A 19,375-nucleotide genomic window follows, 5' to 3' on the forward strand; every position below is an offset into this window, starting at 1 on the left:
CAACCTGCCATATTAGGAATACTGTCTGAAATACAACCAGCCAAGTGTGGAACTGCCTCCCCAAGTTCGGGCTCTCTGACTCTGCCAAGATGGGGCTCTCCCCTCCAATACTGTGCACAGGTGCAGTGTACCATACTAGTACACTGCAGGTCTCTGAAATGCTATGGGGTATACAAAGAAACCACCTAAGGAGACCAGGCACTCTCCACAACTCACAGAGACAGTGTGTATTTGGAAGCAACTACTTTCACTGATAATGAATTCATGGTTAAGTTATTTTTGTCTGAGACACCTAACCATGTCCAAGATGCTTTCATGAAAATATCACTAACCATCCATTTGCTGCAAGTGCTTTAAAAACACCAGCAGAAAGCTTCAGGTCAATATGGCAGCATAGGTACTCAAATCCTTCCACAACCACATCAAAATTACAACTGAACTGCCCTGGCCCATTTGGCTCAGTGGATAGAACAGTGGTTCTCAACCTTCTGGCCCTTTAAATACAGTTCCTCATGTTGTGACCCAACCATAACACTATTTTCGTTGCTACTTCATAACTGTAATGTTGCTACTGTTATGAATCGTAATGTGAATATCTGAGATACAGGATGGTCTTAGACGACCCCTGTGAAAGGGTCGTTCGACCGCCAAAGGGGTCACGACCCACAGGTTGAGAACCACTGGGATAGAGCATCAGCCTATGGACTGAAGGGTCCTGGGTTCGACTCTGGTCAAAGGCACATGCCTGGGTTGCAGGCTCAATCCCCTGTGTGGAGTGTGCAGGAGGCAGCCGATCAATGATTCTCTCTCATTGTTGATGTTTCTCTCTCTCTCTCTTCCTCTCCCTTCCTCTCTGAAATCAATAAAAATATATTTTTTTAAAAATTACAACTGGCCTTAGGCGGTGGCCATGGCGGGACAAGAGGATCCTGTGCAGTGGGAAATTCACCAGGACTGGGCGAATCAGGAGTATATTGAAATCATCACCAGCAGCATCAAGAAAATCGCGGACTTTCTCAACTCATTCGATATGTCTTGTCGTTCAAGACTTGCAACACTAAATGAGAAATTGACAGCCCTTGAACGGAGAATAGAGTATATTGAAGCAAGGGTGACAAAAGGTGAGACCCTCACCTAGGACTGTGCCAGACTGCTGCTGGGAAGGAAGTTGCTTTACAGAACACAGGCCTACGTGGGAAAGGTCCCAGCAGCCTTCCACTTCTCTCTCCTTAAAGAGTAACAGGGCTTATTCTTGTTTTTCTTTCTTCAAAAATGTGGCCTTTGGGCTCTGCCATGTTCATCTGGCAGTGTGACATGGCATGTGGGGAACTCTTGAAAACATTAGGCATTTTACCTTTTCAGTAACATTTTGTAAAACTACTTGTCAATGTATTTGAGGCACTCAGAGCCAAAAGCCTGGGACTCTTTATTAAGGTCCTCCCCATATCTATCTATCTATCTATCTCTCTCTCTCTCTCTCTCTCTCCCTCTCTCTCAGATTTTCCTTACAGTTCTCATTGCCTCTGCATTGACTCTATAACAGTCTTTTCTCCTCCCTACCTTTGTTGGGAGGTAGCAGACAGTCCTGGCTGAGAGACTCAGCCCTGGCAAGGTGGCTGCCAGAGAATGTTGTTGCTAATCTACCAGTTTTTTGTCCTTATGGGGAGGTCAAGACCAGGTCTCCACTTGGCTTGAAGGGACATTTTCAGATTTTTCTTTCTGTCACTTGGGGTGTTTGCCTCTGATATTTCCCTAATAAACTCCTCAACTTTAAAAAAAAAATTACAACTGAACTGCAGAACAATCATCAGTAAAGCTGAAGTAGCAATATTTTTACCAAACATAATAGACTTTAAAACAAAGGTTATAAGATATAAAAAAAAAAAGGACCCAGCAATTCCACTTCTGGGTATTTATCCCCCCAAAACACTACTAGTAAATATAAAAGATATATAGCCCTGGCCAGTGTGATCAGTGGTTAGAGCACCGGTCCGCATACCAAAGAGTCATAGGTTCGATTCCTAGTCAAGGACATGTACCTCGGTTGCAGATTCGATCCCTGGCCCTGGTCAGGGCACGTGCGGGAGACAACCAATCAATGTGTCTCTTTCACATCGATGTTTCTCTCTTTTTTTCTTTCCTCTCCCTCTCCCTCTCTCTCCTAGGGAGGGAGGGGAGAACCCCATCTTGGCAAACAAACAAAAAACAAAAGACATATACATCCATATGTTCATTGCAGCATTATTTACAATAGCCAAGATACAGAAGAAACCTAAGAGTATGTACATCACTACACGAATGGATAAAGAAGAAATGGTGCGTATACACAATGGAATATGACTCAGCCACAGAAAGGATGAAACCTTGCCTCTGCAACAACATGGATGGACCTACAGCAGTGGTCGGTAAACTGCGGCTCACGAGCCACATGTGGCTCTTTGGCCCCTTGAATGTGGCTCTTCCACAAAATACCACGTGCGAGCGCGCACATACAGTGTGATTGAAACTTCGTGGCCCATGTGCAGAAGTCGGTATTTTGTGGAAGAGCCACACTCAAGGAGCCAAAGAGCCGCATGTGGCTCTCGAGCCGCAGTTTGCTGACCACTGACCTAGAGGGTATTGTGCTAAGTAAGTCAGACAAAAAGACAAATGCCCTATGATTTCACTTATATGTGAAACCTAAAAAAGAAACATGAATAAGCAGAAGACAGACTCATAGATGGCAGAGAACGTTCTTAAAAAATATATCTTTATTGATTTCAGAGAGGAAGGGAGAGGAAAAGAGAGATAGAAACATCAATGATGAGAATCATTGGTTGGCTACCTCCTGCACTCCTCCTACTGAGGATTGAGCCCACAACCCAGGAATGTGCCCTTGACGGGAATCAAACCTGGGACCCTTCATTCTGTAGACTGATGCTCTATCCACTAAGCCAAACCAGCTAGGGTGATGCAGAGAACATTTTGATGGTTGCCAGATGGGAGGTGGGTTGCAGGGATGGGTTAAGGGATTAAGAACCACAAACTGGGCCCTGCCGGTGTGGGCTCAGTGGTGAGCATCGACCTGTGAACCAGGAGGTCACAGTTAGATTTCAGTCAGGGCACATGCCTGGTTGCAGGCTCAATCCTCAGTAGGAGGAGTGCAGGAGGCAGCCAATCTATGATTCTCATTATTGATATTTCTATCTTTCTCCCTTTCCCTTCCTCTCTAAAATCAATAAAAATATATTGTTTATAAAAAAGTTCAAATTGGTAGTTACAGAATGGTTATGGGGATGTAAAGTACAGCATAGGGAATCTTACCTAATAAAAGACAAACATGTAAATTGACTGTCCCTCTGCTACACTCACCAGCCAATCAGGAGCGTATGCAAATTAACCCAACAAAGATGGCGGTTAATTTGCATACGTAGGCATGAAGCGGCGGAGCGAAAATGGAAGGCTCTGGGCTGGAGCAGCGAAGACAGAAGGCTCCCGGCCGGAGCGAAGGCCTGGGTCCCAGATGCCGGAGGAAAACCGATGCCGGCAGCCAGGGGAAGGGAAGGCCTCTAGTATAGTCAATAATACTGTAATAACTGTTATGACATCAGGTGGGTACTAGTGATTACTTCATAAATTATATAAATGTCTAATTACAGTTTTCAGATGTAATACTGTACATCAACTGTAACTGAAAAATTAAAAAATTATTTATAAAAAATACAGCAAAGATATGAGTTCAATCTCATAGGAAGACAAGGTGAGTCTCTTTTCTGAACAAACAAATAACCCCAAGTCGATGACAACTATTTCTCTGAATCAAAGTCAGATTAAAATCTAGTGAATTTACCTGACCTCAAAAACAAAAATGATTTTTTAAAAGGTAGCTATTCCTCAAGTAAGAAAAATCAATGTCATAAACACAATTTCCCTAGTTTTCTGAAATATAAATGGCCTGTATTTCATAATCCCTTTTAAGTATCCATGTTATTATGTTTTTGTTTTTAGAATTATCAAATGTCATGGATATTTTCCAATAATGAAAAGATATATTTTTAAAACATAAACGTTAACATTTTATTTTTCAATTATAGCTGACATACAATGTTATATTAGTTTCAAGTTACAATATACATTTGTATACCTTATGAAGTGTTCACCACAATAAGTCTAGTACCCACCTGGCATCTTTCATAGTAGTTGCAATATTAACTATATTCCCTATGTTGTATTTTACATCCCCATGACTATGTCTGTAATTGGCAACTTGCACTTCTTATCCCTTTCACCTTTTTTGCCCAGCCTCCCAGCCTCACTCCCATCTGGCAACCATCAGACTGTTCTCAGTATCTGTGACTTTGTTCCTGTTTTGTTTTTTAGATTACACATATTATGTGGTATTTGTCTTTCTCTGTCTGATTTATTTCACTTAGCATAACACCCTAGGTCAATCCCTGTTAGAAATGGCAACATTTCGTTCTTTTTATGGCTGAGTCATATTCCATTGTGTGTATGTGTGTGTTATCTTTTTTATCTATTTGTCTATTGATGAACACCTATGTTGATTCCATATCTTGGCTACTGTAAATAATTCTACAATGAACATAGGGTGCTATATCTTTTCAAATAAGTGTTTTCAATTTCTTTGGGTAAATACTCAGAAGTGGAATTGCAGGTCATATGGTAGTTCTATTTTTAATTTTTTGAGGAATCTCCATGTTTCCATAGTGGTTGTACAAATTATAATCCCAACAGTGCATGAGAGTTCCCTTTTCTCCATATCATCCAACACTTGTTTGTTGACTTATTGATAAGAGCCATTCTGACAGATGTGAGGTGATATCTCACTGTGGTTTTCATTTGCATTTCCCTTATGATTAGTGACACTGAGCATCTTTTCATGTGTCTATTCAGGCTATCTGGATGTCATTTTTGGAGAAATATCTATTCAGGTCCTCTTCCCATTTTTATTTTATTTTATTTTTAAATATATTTTTATTGATTTCAGAGAGGAAGGGAGAGAGATAGAAACATTAATGATAAGAGATCATCACTGATAGGCTGCCTCTTGCACACCCCCTACTGGGGATCGAGCCCGAAACCTGGTCATGTGCCCTTGACTGGAATCGAACCCGGGACCCCTCAGTCCACAGGCTGACGCTCTATCCACTGAGCCAAATCAGCTAGGGCATCCTCTTCCCATTTTTAAATTGGATTTCTTTTTATATTGAGCTTTATGAGTTTTTTATATATTTTTGATATTAACCCCAATATATCACTTGCAAATAACTTCTCCCGTTCAGGTAGGTTGCCTTATTGTTATGTTGATGGTTTCCTTTGTGGTGCAAAAATGTTTTTTAAAATTTGGGGGATTCTTTGTTTGTTTGCTTGTTTTAGAGAGAGAAGAGAGCAATGGACGGAGGGAGGGAGAAAGGGAGAGAGAGAAAGAGAAACATTCATTTGTTTTTCCACTTATTTATGCTTTCATGGTTGATTCGTGTATGTGCCCTGACTGGGGGTAGAACCTGAAACATTGGTACATCAGGATGATGCTCTAACCAACTGAGCTACCCAGCCAGGGCCTGCAAAAGCTTTTTAGCCTGACGTAGTCCCATCTGTTTATTTTTTATTTTGTTGTCTTTTGAAATAATATATTTTTTCTTTTTTAAAAATATATTTTTATTGATTTCAGAGAGGAAGGGAAAAGGACAGAGAGATGGAAACATCAATGATGAGCCTGGTTGGCATGGCTCAGTGGTTGAGCATCAACCTATGGACCAGGAGGTCACAGTTTGATTCCCAGTCAGGGCACATGCCCAGGGTGTGGGCTCTATCCCCAGTGTGGGGTGTGCAGGAGGCATCTGATCAATGATTCTCTCATCATTGATGTTTCTCTCTCTCCCTTTCTCTTCGTCTCTAAAATCAATAAAAATATGTTTAAAAAAAAGAAAATCTATAAAAAAATTTTTAAAAAGAAGTATCAATGATGAGAGAGCATCCCCTACAGGGGATCAAGTCGGCAACCTGGGCATATGCCCTAACTGGGAACCAAGCCTTGACCTTCTGGTTCATAGGTCAATACTCAACCAGCGGGCTGAAATAACATCTTAAAAGGTGTTCACTAAGTAATAGACTGTGCCCTCATCTGGCTGCTCTATTTTGATATATATGTAGTGCTAAATGCCATGTTAAATTGATTCAGCCAGAACAATGACAAGCACAAGAATATTATCATGTTAATTTTTTTAAATTTAGAAACAATCATGAACTTACCAACAGCTGGAGTATAATACAAAGCAGTTCTTTCTGGACCGAGGTGAGTGAATTGCTGACCCTGATGCCCCATCACTTTTAGCTACTTTAGTGTGTATTTCCTATGAATAAGGACTTTCTCCTACAGAACCACAATACAATCATCAGAACAGAAAATGAACACTGATGCACTATTGCCACTTAACCCTCACACCCACCCAAGTTTGTCCCCACGAAGTCCTTAACAGCAGACAGAGGTCACCGCTGGCATTTAGTTATCATGTCTCATTAGCTTCATTCAGTCTGGAATGATCTTTTCACTGTTGAAGAGTACGAGCCAGATAATTTATAGGATGTCCCCAATTTGTCTTTGTCTGATTAGCTTCAGGTTATGAATCTTTAGCAGGAATAGCACAGATATGGCTACATCATATCATGTGTGCATAATTTTGAACTGTCCCACTACTAGTGATGTTCACTTTGATCACTTGATTTAAGGGGTATCTGTCAAGAATCTCATGTGAAGTTACTCTTTTCCCCTTTGTAATTAATTGTATTTTGTGGAGAGCTGCTTTGTGTTTTGTTGTTTTTTGTTAATACCAGAGGATATAGTTTCCATTGATATTTAGAGAGAGTGGGAGGGGGAGAGACAGAGAGTGGGAAACATCAATGTGAGAGAAACACATCCATCAGTTGCCTCCTGCACACACCTTGACCAGGTTCAGGGACTGAACCTGCAACCAAGGTACATGCCCTTGACTAGAATTGAACCCATGACCCTTTAATCCACAGGCCAATGTTCTAACTAATCGCTGAACCACACCGGCTAGGACTGGAGAGCTACTTTGAAACTATGTGAAAAACTAGCTGTCAATATATTCGCTTATTTTTTTATATCAGTGAGAACCCATCATCTCCCATTTCACTCAATGGTCTATAATCCATTAGTATTATTTATTTTGGTCTTAAACTGTCCCTAGTTTGGCCAGGGGAAGCCTTCTCAAGCTGGCTTCTGTGTCCTTTTGACAGATCCCTTTCATTCTTGGAGCACTTCCTTGCTTTCTGGCACAACAAGATCTTGCACTTCTTGTCCCCCTTCTTACCCTGCTGAGGCTCTGGAACCCCATGCTGGGTCTTGCATTTAAAAATTTAATGGCAGCATTACCATTTTATAACAGGGTCTTTTTTTTAAATATATTTTTATTGATTTCAGAGAGGAAGGGAGAGGGAGAGAGAGATAGAAACATCAATGATGAGAAAGAATCATTGATTGGCTGCCTCCTCCACGTCCCACAATGAGGATCGAGCCCACAACCCAGGCATATACCCTGACCAGGAATCAAACCGTGATCCCCTGGTTCATAGATCAACGCTCAACCACTGAGCCACGCCAGCTGGGCTGTAACAGGATCTTATAAAAACCTATCAATCTGAGAATGCTGTACAACTCTCAGCAAATTATTTTATGCCTATCCCTGCCTGTGTCTACTGAATAAAATGAATCCTAATAATGACTAAATACCTACTTTATGCCAGAGACTGTGTATGACACACAGTTATAATGAATGCTCAAAGGACCCTATGTGGCCATTCTCCCCATTTTACAGATCAGGAAAGTGAGGTACAGAGAGGTTAAATAACTTGCCTAAGATCACATGGTGGGATTCAAACCCAAAATAGTCTGAGTCTAGAATGCCCCCCACTATCAGCCTTCCAAATGAATGAGCAAATAATAATTGATCAGTGATCATGCTATTTATTACAGTACTGTATAGAATTAAGAAAATCTAGAAATTATTTAAGGCACAGCAATGAGGAATTGGTTAAATAAAGTATGAAGTGCCCATAAAATAGGGCATTATTTATTAAAATAATTGAAAAATTTAATAGTATTATTAAACTATTAAAATTGACAAACTTTTAGTAACATGAGTTGTTTGTATTTATAATAAGGGGGGGAAAGTAAGTGAGCTAAATATTCTAGCATGTTCTGTAAATTTTTCATTCCTTACTAACATATCCTTCTTTGTAACTAGGGCTAGCTTTTTGTTCTGTCTTATGGAGGCAAGAAATCAATTAATCCTCACCCAAGGATATTTCTTCTATTGATTTTTAGACAGAGTGGAAGAGAAGGACGGGGAGAAGGAGAGAAAAACATTGATGTGACAGAGACACATTGATTGGTTGCCTCCCAACCGGGGCTGGAGATCAAAACTGCAACCCAGGTACCTACCCTTAACCAGAAATCGAACCCACAACCCTTCAGTGCACGGGCAGATCTTTATCACCGAGCTACACTGGCCAAGGCAGAAATCAATATTTTTAAGGCAAGGCACAAAAACATTACATAAAAGCAAAGTAATCTTACCAAAATATCTTTTATTGCAATTCTCATCACTTTTTCAGTCTCGTTTATTTCCAGAGGTCTAGCAATTGCTTCTGTTCTCAGTTCCTATGGAACAATGAAATAAAATTACATATGTTTTCAGAAGAGGAATTCTAAAAACCAATTTCCAAATCTAGAAACAGCTTACAGACTGGTTCCTAAAAGTTTAATTACAACGTGGATCTCTGATGCAAAAACATTTCAACCATCACCTTCTCCAAATGTCTTCTCTAATTCTACTGCCCACCTGGCCTCTCTCCAGTGCTCAAGGCCTCCTTTTCAGCTACAGGTCCCAGGTCCCCATAGTACCATGGGCAACTTACCATCCCTTATTTCTCCTAAATTTGCTTCTTTACCTGCATTCTATTTAGGGGACTCCCAAACCAAGTACAGCTTAACTTGCTGTCTGAATCACCTGCCAGCCTCTACACTCTTTCTTTCTTTTTTTTTTTTTTTTAAATAAGTCTTTATTGTTCAGATTATTACAGTTGTTCCTCTTTTTTCCCCCCATAGCTTCCCTCCACCCGGTTCCCACCTGACCCCATGCCCTTACCCGTCCCCCACTGTCCTCATCCATAGGTGTTGGATTTTTGTCCAGTCTCTTCCTGCACCCCCCACACTCCCTTCCCCCTGAGAATTGTCAGTCCACTCCCTTTCTATGCCCCTGATTCTATTACATTCACCAGTTTATTCTGTTCATCAGATTTTTTATTCATTTGATTTTTAGATTCACTTGTTGATAGATATGTATTTGTTGTCACTCTGTTGTTCATAATTTTTATCTTTACCTTTTTCTTCTTCTTCTTCTTAAAGAATACCCTTCAGCATTTCATATAGTACTGGCTTGGTGGTGATGAACTCCTTTAGCTTTTTCTTGTCTGTGAAGTTCTTTATCTGACCTTCAATTCTAAATGATAGCTTTGCTGGGTAGAGTAATCTTGGTTGTAGGTTCTTGCTATTCATCACTTTGAATATTTCTTGCCACCCCCTTCTGGCCTGCATAGTTTCTGTTGAGAAATCAGCTGATAGTCTTATGGGTACTCCTTGTAGGTAACTAACTGTTTTTCTCTTGCTGCTTTTAATATTCTCTTTGTCTTTTGCCCTTGACATTTTAATTATGATGTCTTGGTGTGGTCCTCTTTGGGTTCCTCGTTTGGGGTCCTCTGTGCTTCTTAGACTTGTAAGTCTATTTCTTTCACCAGGTAGGGGAAGTTTTCTGTCATTATTTCTTCAAATAGGTTTTCAATATCTTGCTCTCTCTCTTCTTCTGGCACCCGCATAATTCAGATGTTGGTATGCTTGAAGTTGTCCCAGAGGCTCCTTACACTATCTTATTTTTGGATTCTTTTTTCTTTTCTGGTTGAGTGTTTTTTGCTTCTTCATATTTCAAATCTTTGACATGATTCTTGGGATCCTCTAGTCTGCTGTTGGATCTCTGTATGTTATTCTTTATTTCAGTCAGTGTTTGCTTAATTTCTAACTGGTCCTTTTTCATATCCTTGAGGGTCTCACTAAATTTCTCGGAGGTTTCTAGAAGATTCTTGAGTAACCTTATAACCATGGTTTTGAACTCTATATCCAGTAGTTTGCTTTCCTCCATTTCTGTCATTTGTGACCTGTTTCTTTGTCTCTGCACTTTGGCTGCTTCCCTGTGTTGATAGAGTAGCTTTGTGTGCTAGGTGTCCTATAGGGCCCAGTGGCTCAGTCTACCCAGTTACCTGAAGTGGAAGCTCTTGGTGCACCCCTTTGTGGGCTGTGTGCACAGTTTTGTTGTAGTTAAGCCTTGATTGCTGTTGGTATCACTGGGAGGAATTGACTTCCAGGTCAACTGGCTGTGAGGACCAGTTGTGTCTACAATGGGAGAACTGCTGTGCTAGAGACACCCTTATGGGGCAAGACTTGCTTCAGTGGGGCTTTGGTGCTGAGTCTGCCCCCTGAGTGTATCTCTTAGGGATCTGAAGAGTTGTAATCTGGTGTGGTCTCACTTTGACCACTGGGTAGACTGGCTCTTGGATCTCCAAGGAGGTGCAAAGTCAGCCACTGCTTGAGGCCACCCAGCAGGAGCTACAGAGAGATCTGCAGATTCCTCCTCTTTGTTTGGGGTTTGGAGGTGCCCAGTTGAGGCGCAGCTGTGAAGCAATGCAGGCTGCTGATGAGCCTTAGGCCTTCTTTTGGAAGCTCTGGGGTTCTTTGACCCAGCTGCAGTTTGTTAGGTTAGATTGCAAAAGTCCAGGCCATTCATATGCAAAAGCCTCTGCTCACAGCTTGGGTGGGGTTGTAAATTGAGTGGGGCATGGTCTCAGGGAATCACAGGGCGGTGCAAACAGCAATGGTTGCCCATCGGCCCTGCCCCGGATAGGTCCCTGGGTCTCTGTGTCCCACGGCCCCGTGCAGGAACAATGAACACTGTGAGCACCTATGAGAGAAATCCGCCTTGTGTTCCAGTCCGATGCCACACAGTCCAGTTTCTCCCCGTATGAGTCTGGGACCCCAGAGTCTCGCCCGGAACTGGAGTTCAGAGCAGTCAGGAGTTTGTATCACCCTCCTGATTGAAAAAGACCACAGCGTACCCAGTTGCCAGCCCGTTTCGTGCGCCTCCATACCTCCGCTCTTCCGCACCTCTGCACCTCCTACCAGTCTAGATACACTTTTCTCTTTCCCTCTAGTTGTCGAACTTCCACTCAGCCAGCCTTCCCGTGGTTCTAGATGATATCCGTTTTGTCTTTTAGTTGGAGTTTTGATGTGATGTGCAAGGCAGCAAGTTCAGGTGTTTACCTATGCCGCCATCTTGGTCTTAAGTCTACAATCTTTCTTATGATTAAGTTCCTCTAAGTTGACTATCATTGACAACTGCAACCAGTGAGAAAAGTGGCCTTTGCCCTGCCCCTAGCATTAATCAGGGACCAATCAACACTGGGAACATCTGAGATATGGAATTGTAATGGGCATGCAGTTATGAGATTCCTGAATCACTTTATCACACTCTGTCTTGTGCTTCTTATACTCCACAGTGCACCTCATCTCCCCACTGGTAGAACACTTATCAAGAGAAGGGATTAAGATTTACTCAAGGCTCAGTGCCTTGTCTGTGGTTGGTTTTGTTCCTCAGTGAATGTTGGTTGAGTGTATGAAAAACAAATACTGGCTAGGGGATCTTCCTCAGATCATGACTGTACACAGAATTTGAGAAGGGTCTCATGGCTTCCATGGCAACAGTTCAGCCACTGACTGTTTCATCAATTCATTATGGAAAGGTGCTAAAATCTCACAATGAACCCATCACTCTATTCCACTGACAAATAGCAAGTGACCAGCTCTTGTCTCTAGGTCTGTTATGAACATGTATAGACATGTACACTATAAACAGAAAACAGTGAAAGCCTGAAATTGCCTCATTAGTTATCTAAATTAGCTATTAGACATTAGTGGCAGTTCTGTTCTGCCAACTGCACTTCAGCAGGTGGCAGCCACTATATCAAAAGCAGGAATGGTGACCTGGCACCCAAGTCTCCCACTCTAGTCTTCTCTCCTGGGCAGAAATGAAAAGCAAGAGGAAAAAATACCATAACACTGTAGCAGCAATGCCAGAACACAGGCAAGGAAGTGAGAGAGTGGTCATGGCTGACATACCTGATGGGAATGGAATGAATTAAATGTATTTAATTTAAAAACATTAGATGAGAGCATGTGTCCTTAAGTGCCATAAATCCTTACAGGTAAAACTAAATAATATTCCATTTCTTCTTAAACCAGTGGGCCCCAAATTTGCTGCACTCTGGAATCACCTGGAAACTTTTACAAACCTGATGCCTGGTTCTCACCCCCAGACGTTCTGACTCATTGATTTCTGGGACAACCTGGACATCAGGTGATTTAAAAGCTCTTTTAGGAGCTCTATGGAAGTTCTCCAGAACCACACTCTTAAATAGCTCTTTAAACATGATGGAGCATACTCCTTGAATGACATTAGCTAGAATAGGATTGCAAGTAAACTTAAACTGTTAACATTAACTTTAACTGATTGGTAGTGACTGCCTAGATTACTGGTTCCCAAACATTGCTGTGCGTTAGAATCATACAGAAGACTTGTAAAATCACCAATGCCCAAGTCACATTTCATTCCAATGATATCAAAATGGAAAGCCAGGCATCCGTAGTTGCATTGGGTGATTGCATTGGGCAGCAAGGTTTGGGAACCATCATGGCTCAGAAGAGGATTTTGTTGAGAAGAATGTTGAGGCTGCGTTCACCAACAAAAGCACCATCATCAATAACGTATGACAGGGACAAAGGAGAAAAGTCTCAGCAATGTGCCACATACTAGTATTTGCCATTTCTGAACTAGAAGTCAGAGTTATTAAAAAATAGACCAGTGCCCACTGAAGCAGGAAAAGCAACTATATATTACTTTCTCACACATTATATCATTTAATCAGGTACAGTTTAATAAAATCAGAAGAACAGGGGCAAAAAGAATTATAAAAGAAAACTTTGAAAATCTGCTTAGCTGAGAAAGTAATTAAGTTATCTAAGCACTGCTTACCCTCAACTCTACCTCCTTGCCCAGCAAGTCATACAGAGATGCTCCTTTGTAGGTGATTTCAGAAGCAAGCTGCCTGGCAGCTTTCAAATCTGCAATCTGGAAGGAAAATATAAAAAACAGGAACCTCAGTGACAGGTTTTTAATAGGCATTCAGGAAAAAACCAGTCTAATACCAATCCCTACCTCCAGTCAGAATACTTGACCACAGAACACATTTTCCACAAGACATATCCTTACATCCTGTGGAAGAGAGCTCGGAGGATACCAGTTTAGGAAACACTGACCTAAGTACAAATTAGAGCAACTTCAGGTCTCCTTAAAAACCCAAATGTCAAGTCAAATGCAATTGACCTGCTTCCTATTTGGACTAGGTCACCATAGGGGACCCCTACAGTAGTGAGTGACAGGGAGGGGCAATATAAGGGACACATTTCCTAGTGCAGCATCCTGATGCCTTCTGTTAACCCTTTCGTCCCCTCATTCTCTGCCTTTAGACTGCACTTCACATGACTGCTGCGAGGTTCAAATGAGTTAACATGCAATAGTACCCAGCTCCCACAAGGGTGGCAGCCATTACTATGAAGATGATGATGATGATGATTTAGCATCTAGCCCTGTGCGCAACTTCTTTCTTAGGATTTGCATGTCACCTCTTCTTCCTCGAATGTGTTAAATTTTCAGAGTCCAAACAAACATCTCCCTGCTCTACTCATGCTCCCTCTCCTAAACAACAAATCCCAGTGTCTCTTTTTTTAAATATATTTTTATTGATTTCAGAGAGGAAGGGAGAGGGAGATAACAAGATAGAAACATCAATGATGAGAGAGAATCATTGATTGGCTGCCTCCTACACTGATCTCCTACTGGGGATCGAACCTGAGCATGTGCCCTTGACTGGAATCGAACCTAGGACCCTCCAGTCAGCAGGCCAATGCTCTATCCACTGAGCCAAACCAGCTAGGGCCCCGGTGTCTCTTTTTGATTATCAAATCATCAGCAACGACTTTCAATACTCATTCACAGCTAACTTTCTTCCTATTTCCTTAGTCCTCTAGGAGTCTGTTCCTGCTAGCTCTACTTCTTACCTTACTAGCAACAGGCTTTCAGTAAATAGTTGGATTAATTTATTATGACTTCTGCTTTTATTCAAATGCTGATGAGTACAAAATTGACAAACTGCCCTCATTCAAGGGATAAGGAAAGAAGTAGATCTATGAGTATATGACATGTTCCATTTCAGAGTGAGAAATACACATTTCATCCCTCACTGCAAGCCGCTCATTGTCCTTACCTTTGAGCCAAGATCAAACTTGAATTTGCTGATATCGTCCTCTCCTATTTTGGAGCTCTCCATCCCTTTGGTCTTCATAGCATTATAAAGGACAGAGGTGATCTTCAATAGTTCTTTCACTGCATACCCGTCTGCTTGATAAAGCTTCTTAGTATTGAGTTTTATATGTGCTTTTGTGGCCTATTTTCAGACCAAAACAAACAAACAAACAAACAAACAAACAGTTTAAGGCCTTTTCCATGTAGAATAGAATCTAAACCAAATCTCATGTAGGTAATATGAAAATGTCTCTGCCAACAATTGGGATATGACCTGATTATATTAAGAATCAAACTTTCAAGTGACTCATACATTGCAAGTGGGTGTGTAAACTGATACAACCTTTTTTTTTAACTGATCTAATCTTGATGGAGAGCAATTTGGTAAAAGACAACACAATTACAAATACACATATCTTTTGACCTAGCAATTCCAATCCTGAGAATTTATCTTAGAGATGGATACAGTAACAAAGGAAATGAGATGCATATAGGTTATCTGTTACAGCATTGCTTCAAAGAGCAAAGGTTATATACACCTAAATGCCTATCCATATAAATTATATAAATTGTGATTTATCCAGGCAAGCAATACTATTCGGGTGTTAAGAGAGAATAAGAAGTTCTATATGTATTTGGAAAGTTCTCCAAAATGTACCATTAACTGAAGAAGCAAGTTTCTAAACAGTATGCCACCATTTGTGCAAAAAGAAGGATATATGCATATGTATGCATAAACTCTGGAAAATATTAACAGTGGTTACTGGGAATGGAACTGGGCAGAAGGCAGACAGGATAGAGGATAAGAAGCCATTTTACTCTATCATTTCATAATCTACAAAAATTCTTTTTCTGAACCATGAAATATTATAACCTACTCAAAAATAAATTAAAATCTTAACAAATACTGAATTAAAACGAAATACTTTGCCGGAAAAATGGCTCTAAAGAAACCTGGTAATAGAATAGGTTTAGAAACTTGAAAGAAGCCTAAACTAGGACTTCTTTCTAACATATTTAATTTTACAACTCCATCAAATAAGCAGGAACTAACCATGAACTGGGCAACTGCCTTAATAAAGAAAACTCGGTCTTGTTCCGTCTCAACATCAGAAAGTATGTCAGTCTGAGGTTCATACCTATGAGAGAGAACCAGACAGACACAGAGAGAAGACACCAGTTAATTACTATAAAGTCCACGAAAGAGAAAGGGGGCAACTGAGAGGTCAGTGGATCTGTAACGAGAAGCTCTCTGAGTCCCCTGCGAAGTCAGTCAGATTAAGAAAGACTTCAAAAGCAACACAAAATACCAAACATCCAAGGGAGCAAATCCTCACCCCAAGAATAGGTTTAACTCATTTCAAAAATCAAATTTGGGGTTCAGCTTACAAAATTAAATTTCTCAGACCTCAAAGTTTAATTAAAATAATCAGAATGACTACTTGGGCTGACAGCCCTTGACCCAGAGCTAACTAGTTAGCTCTGAGAAGCAGCAGAGTTGTTGGCGTTACTTTCTTCATGTTATTAATGACCCACCAGGAGTCAACAGACTGCAGCCCTTAGTGTCTTTCTGTACAGCTTGCCAGTAAGAAGCGTTTTTACATTTTTCAAGGATTATAAAAAACAAAACACAAGCTAGAATATGCAAGAGAGATCTTGTGTTGCCTGCAACACCTAAGGTCTTTGCTATCTTCTTTTTTTCTTTTCTTTTCTATCTTCTTAACAAAAAGTTTGCCAACCGCAAATGTTAGATACTGGGTTTTACACACAAATTGAAATTGAAATTATTTCTAATCCAGTGTACTCATTAAGATTGTATATGGAGGTACCTTGTCACTCCCTGATGAACGTGAAGGAATGGAGAAGAATTTGAGCCCCATTGTCTGCTTCCTATTGAGAAATAGTCTCCCTTTTCCACTCACTGGTATATTTCGATTCCCACACTCTTTAAAACTCAACTGATTTTTAATAGGTTACACCTAAATCTGTCAAACTCAAATTTTATTGAACTCTTCCTTTAGCTTCACAACAATTACCTGTTTCTAGGTGGCTAATAAATAAAATTGAGTATTCATTCTTAGACTACAATAAAGTGCAATTCTAACCTTTTCACAAGCCAGAGAAGAACTTCAGATACAAGTCCAAAATTTGGTGTGCGGAAATTTTCCATAGAAATATGTCGAGGGTATCCCAAGGCTCTCATCATCTCTGTAAAATCTGTCCACGGTAAAATACAATTAAGTCAATTCATTGTCAAACAACAACTAATTAACTTACTTTCTCTGCCTTCCCTCCTTATTCCCAGTCTATTGACAGTTTTAGGAACTATTTACCAACTAAGAGGGAAATAAAAAAGTAGTTAAAACTTAAAATAATCTGCTTCCTGAAAAACATTTAAAGTGCCCTGGGAGAAGTGGAAGCTGTACATTAAAATGGGGTTTAGAGATTGGGTGTAAATTTAATTTCTCTTTGATCTCTCTCTTGAATATCTTCTTACCACTAAAAATGAGAAATACCTGGTCTTGTAAAATGTCATAAATAAAAATATTTTAAAATGTTAACAGTGATATTATGGGGGGTGGTGATGGTGGCAGAGTAAAGTTCATGTTTCTGAGTTGTCCTCTCTTTTTCCTTTTTTAGTGAGCACATAGGAACTTACTAACAAATTTTAAAGATTAGTTGCACTGTATCTAGAAAAATCTTAAATAGTTGAACTACAGAGCACTAGATTTATTATAAAACATTAAAAAACAGTAATACTAACACTTTTTGATACTGGAGGTGGCTGTCACTAAGCTTTAGGCAGAACTTGGAAATGAACACAACAAACATGTTTTGAGTTCCAACAATATGCCAAGATCTACATTCGTGTGCTCAAGGCTATTTATGTCTGTCCTCGCCCTTCTTGAAGGTAGATGTTCAAAATGTCCCAATAACAGTCACAAAGAAGCTACCCAGGCATCAGAGGTTAGGCTGGATTTCACCAGATCACAAAAGAGAAGGCAGGAGCAGAGAAAAGAGCAGCGGCACTGAGGGCCTCTGTCACTGTTTTTTGGGAAATCTGAATAGAGTGATAGAAAATAAAGCAGCAGTCTTCCCGTCACACAGTCAGGCATTGCCTAAATACTCCTTCCCACTAAACAGTAGTTAAGTTCTGTTCATTATGCAGCATTTTCAAAATGAGTAAGATTCTTACCATATATTGCACAATTGTATAGCATTCGTTTAATGTCAAAATGTTCAGAAATCCCCTTCTTGTACACTCTTCCCAATACAACTCCATTCAATGTGCCCTAGCAGAGTGCTCTCTCTAACCTACCAGGAAAGAGAAACTTGTCCCTACAACATATAGTCACCAAGAACCTTCAAATCCCAGAGGGAATAATTCACGCTACGGTGCTAGTAGGTGTATTAACAAAATGTGATGATGCCTCTTCCTGTATATTTACATTGTAGAAAAAGAGCAACTCATAACTGAAAGGAGTCATCTTTACTGGTGAGATTCCGGGTGCCAGCAATGTAGTTAGAAAACTGGCCTTACGGACCACACCACGCTGGCAATCCCCTGCTACATCTATGGAAGTGGGGCCAGTTAGCTGAACTGCTTCTGATTCAGAAAATGACACTGTATAAAAGGCAAGAGATTTTTTTTTTTTTAATCTTCACTTGAGAATATTCTTTACTGGTTTTAGAGAGAGAGGAAAGGAGAGGTAGAGAGAAAAACATGGACTGGCTGCCTCCCGTACACACCTCAACCGGGCTCGAACCCACAAACTAGGTATGTGCCCCGACCTGGAATCGAACCCACAACCCTTCGGTGCACCGGACGATGCTTCAACCACCTGAGCCACCCTGCCAGGGCAAAAGGCAAAAGATTTTGATTCACACAGCACTATGTCCCCATCCTTGGTTCCACCCAGTTCTGGCTGTGTGGCCTAAAGCAAGATACTTTACCTATCTGTGCCCCAAATCCAGGTATTATACCACCTACCTCACTGTTCAAGTGAGGACTAAAATAAGAGAGGGAATGTAAAATGTAACAGGCGTCCCCCCAAAGTAGTGGTAACTAATTCTCATACCCATTCTTCCACGTCCCCAGCCTCCTAGCAAAGGCATTTGGGTTCCGTTTCCCTCATCAGCCCCTTTAGAAAGTATGAAGGCTTTGGAGGTTAGACAACCTGAATTCAAACTCGAGCGCCAACTCTTACCACCTGGGTGAGTCCTCTCTGTGCCAGTTTCCTCATTTCTAAATACAGAAGCGTGTTTAGAAGAGTAAATATGATGATGCACACACACACAGAACATTTACCACCTGGAAGATTGTGAAGATTCAAAAAAAAAAATGACAGCCGCAATTATTATTCAGCCGTCCCGCCCCCCCTCCCCCTCGGTTTTATTGTTCGTTTCTCAAGGCTCTCTAATCTAACTCAGCCCCAAAACGGTTTCTGCGTTTTCCAATACGGTAGCGACGTGGCTATACAAATCAATTAAAATCAGATACAAGTAAAACTTCAGTTCCTCAGCCGCACGAGTCACAGCCAGTGGCAGATACAAAACTTCCCATCACCGAAGAAAGTGCTGAGCCAGGGCCCAGGGCCAGGGCGCTCTGACCGGGACGCGGGGGTCGGCAAAGGCCAGGACCGCAGAGGCCAGAGGGGCTCGGCGGGGCCTGGAGAAGAGAACCTGGCGGCCGGAGCCCCCGTCTCTTGGGAGGCCTGCAGGTCACAAGGGGCAGGGTTGCCTTACTGCGGAGGTCGCGGAAGGACATGGCGCTCTGGTCCCCGCTAGCCCGGAGTCTCAGACGCCCCCAACTCAGTGCTCAGGTGTCTCTATGGCAACGCACGGAGCTCTCTACGGCGCGCAGAAGGGGCCAAACGAAACGGAAG

General features: G+C 41.2%; 1 protein-coding gene and 1 pseudogene across 5 annotated transcripts in view; one reads left to right on the forward strand and one right to left on the reverse strand.

The window, feature by feature from the left end:
• CLUAP1 (clusterin associated protein 1) overlaps nucleotides 1-19,372 on the reverse strand; it is a 44,914-nt gene extending 25,542 nt beyond the window's left edge. For all 5 annotated transcript variants that reach the window (XR_011471267.1, XM_070413134.1, XM_070413133.1 and 2 more), the window contains exons 1-6: nucleotides 19,236-19,372; nucleotides 16,595-16,706; nucleotides 15,544-15,628; nucleotides 14,452-14,631; nucleotides 13,161-13,256; nucleotides 8,600-8,683 (exon numbers count right to left, since the gene is read on the reverse strand). Coding sequence is in view for 4 of the 5 variants with exons in the window: in XM_070413134.1 (XP_070269235.1) it covers nucleotides 8,600-8,683; nucleotides 13,161-13,256; nucleotides 14,452-14,631; nucleotides 15,544-15,628; nucleotides 16,595-16,706; nucleotides 19,236-19,257 (579 nt within the window). In the remaining variant the exon portion in view is untranslated. The remainder of the gene's footprint in view (nucleotides 1-8,599; nucleotides 8,684-13,160; nucleotides 13,257-14,451; nucleotides 14,632-15,543; nucleotides 15,629-16,594; nucleotides 16,707-19,235) is intronic.
• On the forward strand, nucleotides 911-1,158 carry LOC139008258 (protein BRICK1 pseudogene; annotated as a pseudogene).
• Nucleotides 19,373-19,375: the final 3 nt, after the last annotated feature.

Source organism: Myotis yumanensis, unplaced genomic scaffold (genome assembly GCF_028538775.1).
Source record: "Myotis yumanensis isolate MYYU_CA2020_CCGP unplaced genomic scaffold, mMyoYum1.0.hap1 SCAF_4, whole genome shotgun sequence".
NCBI classification, from domain to species: Eukaryota; Metazoa; Chordata; class Mammalia; order Chiroptera; family Vespertilionidae; genus Myotis; species Myotis yumanensis.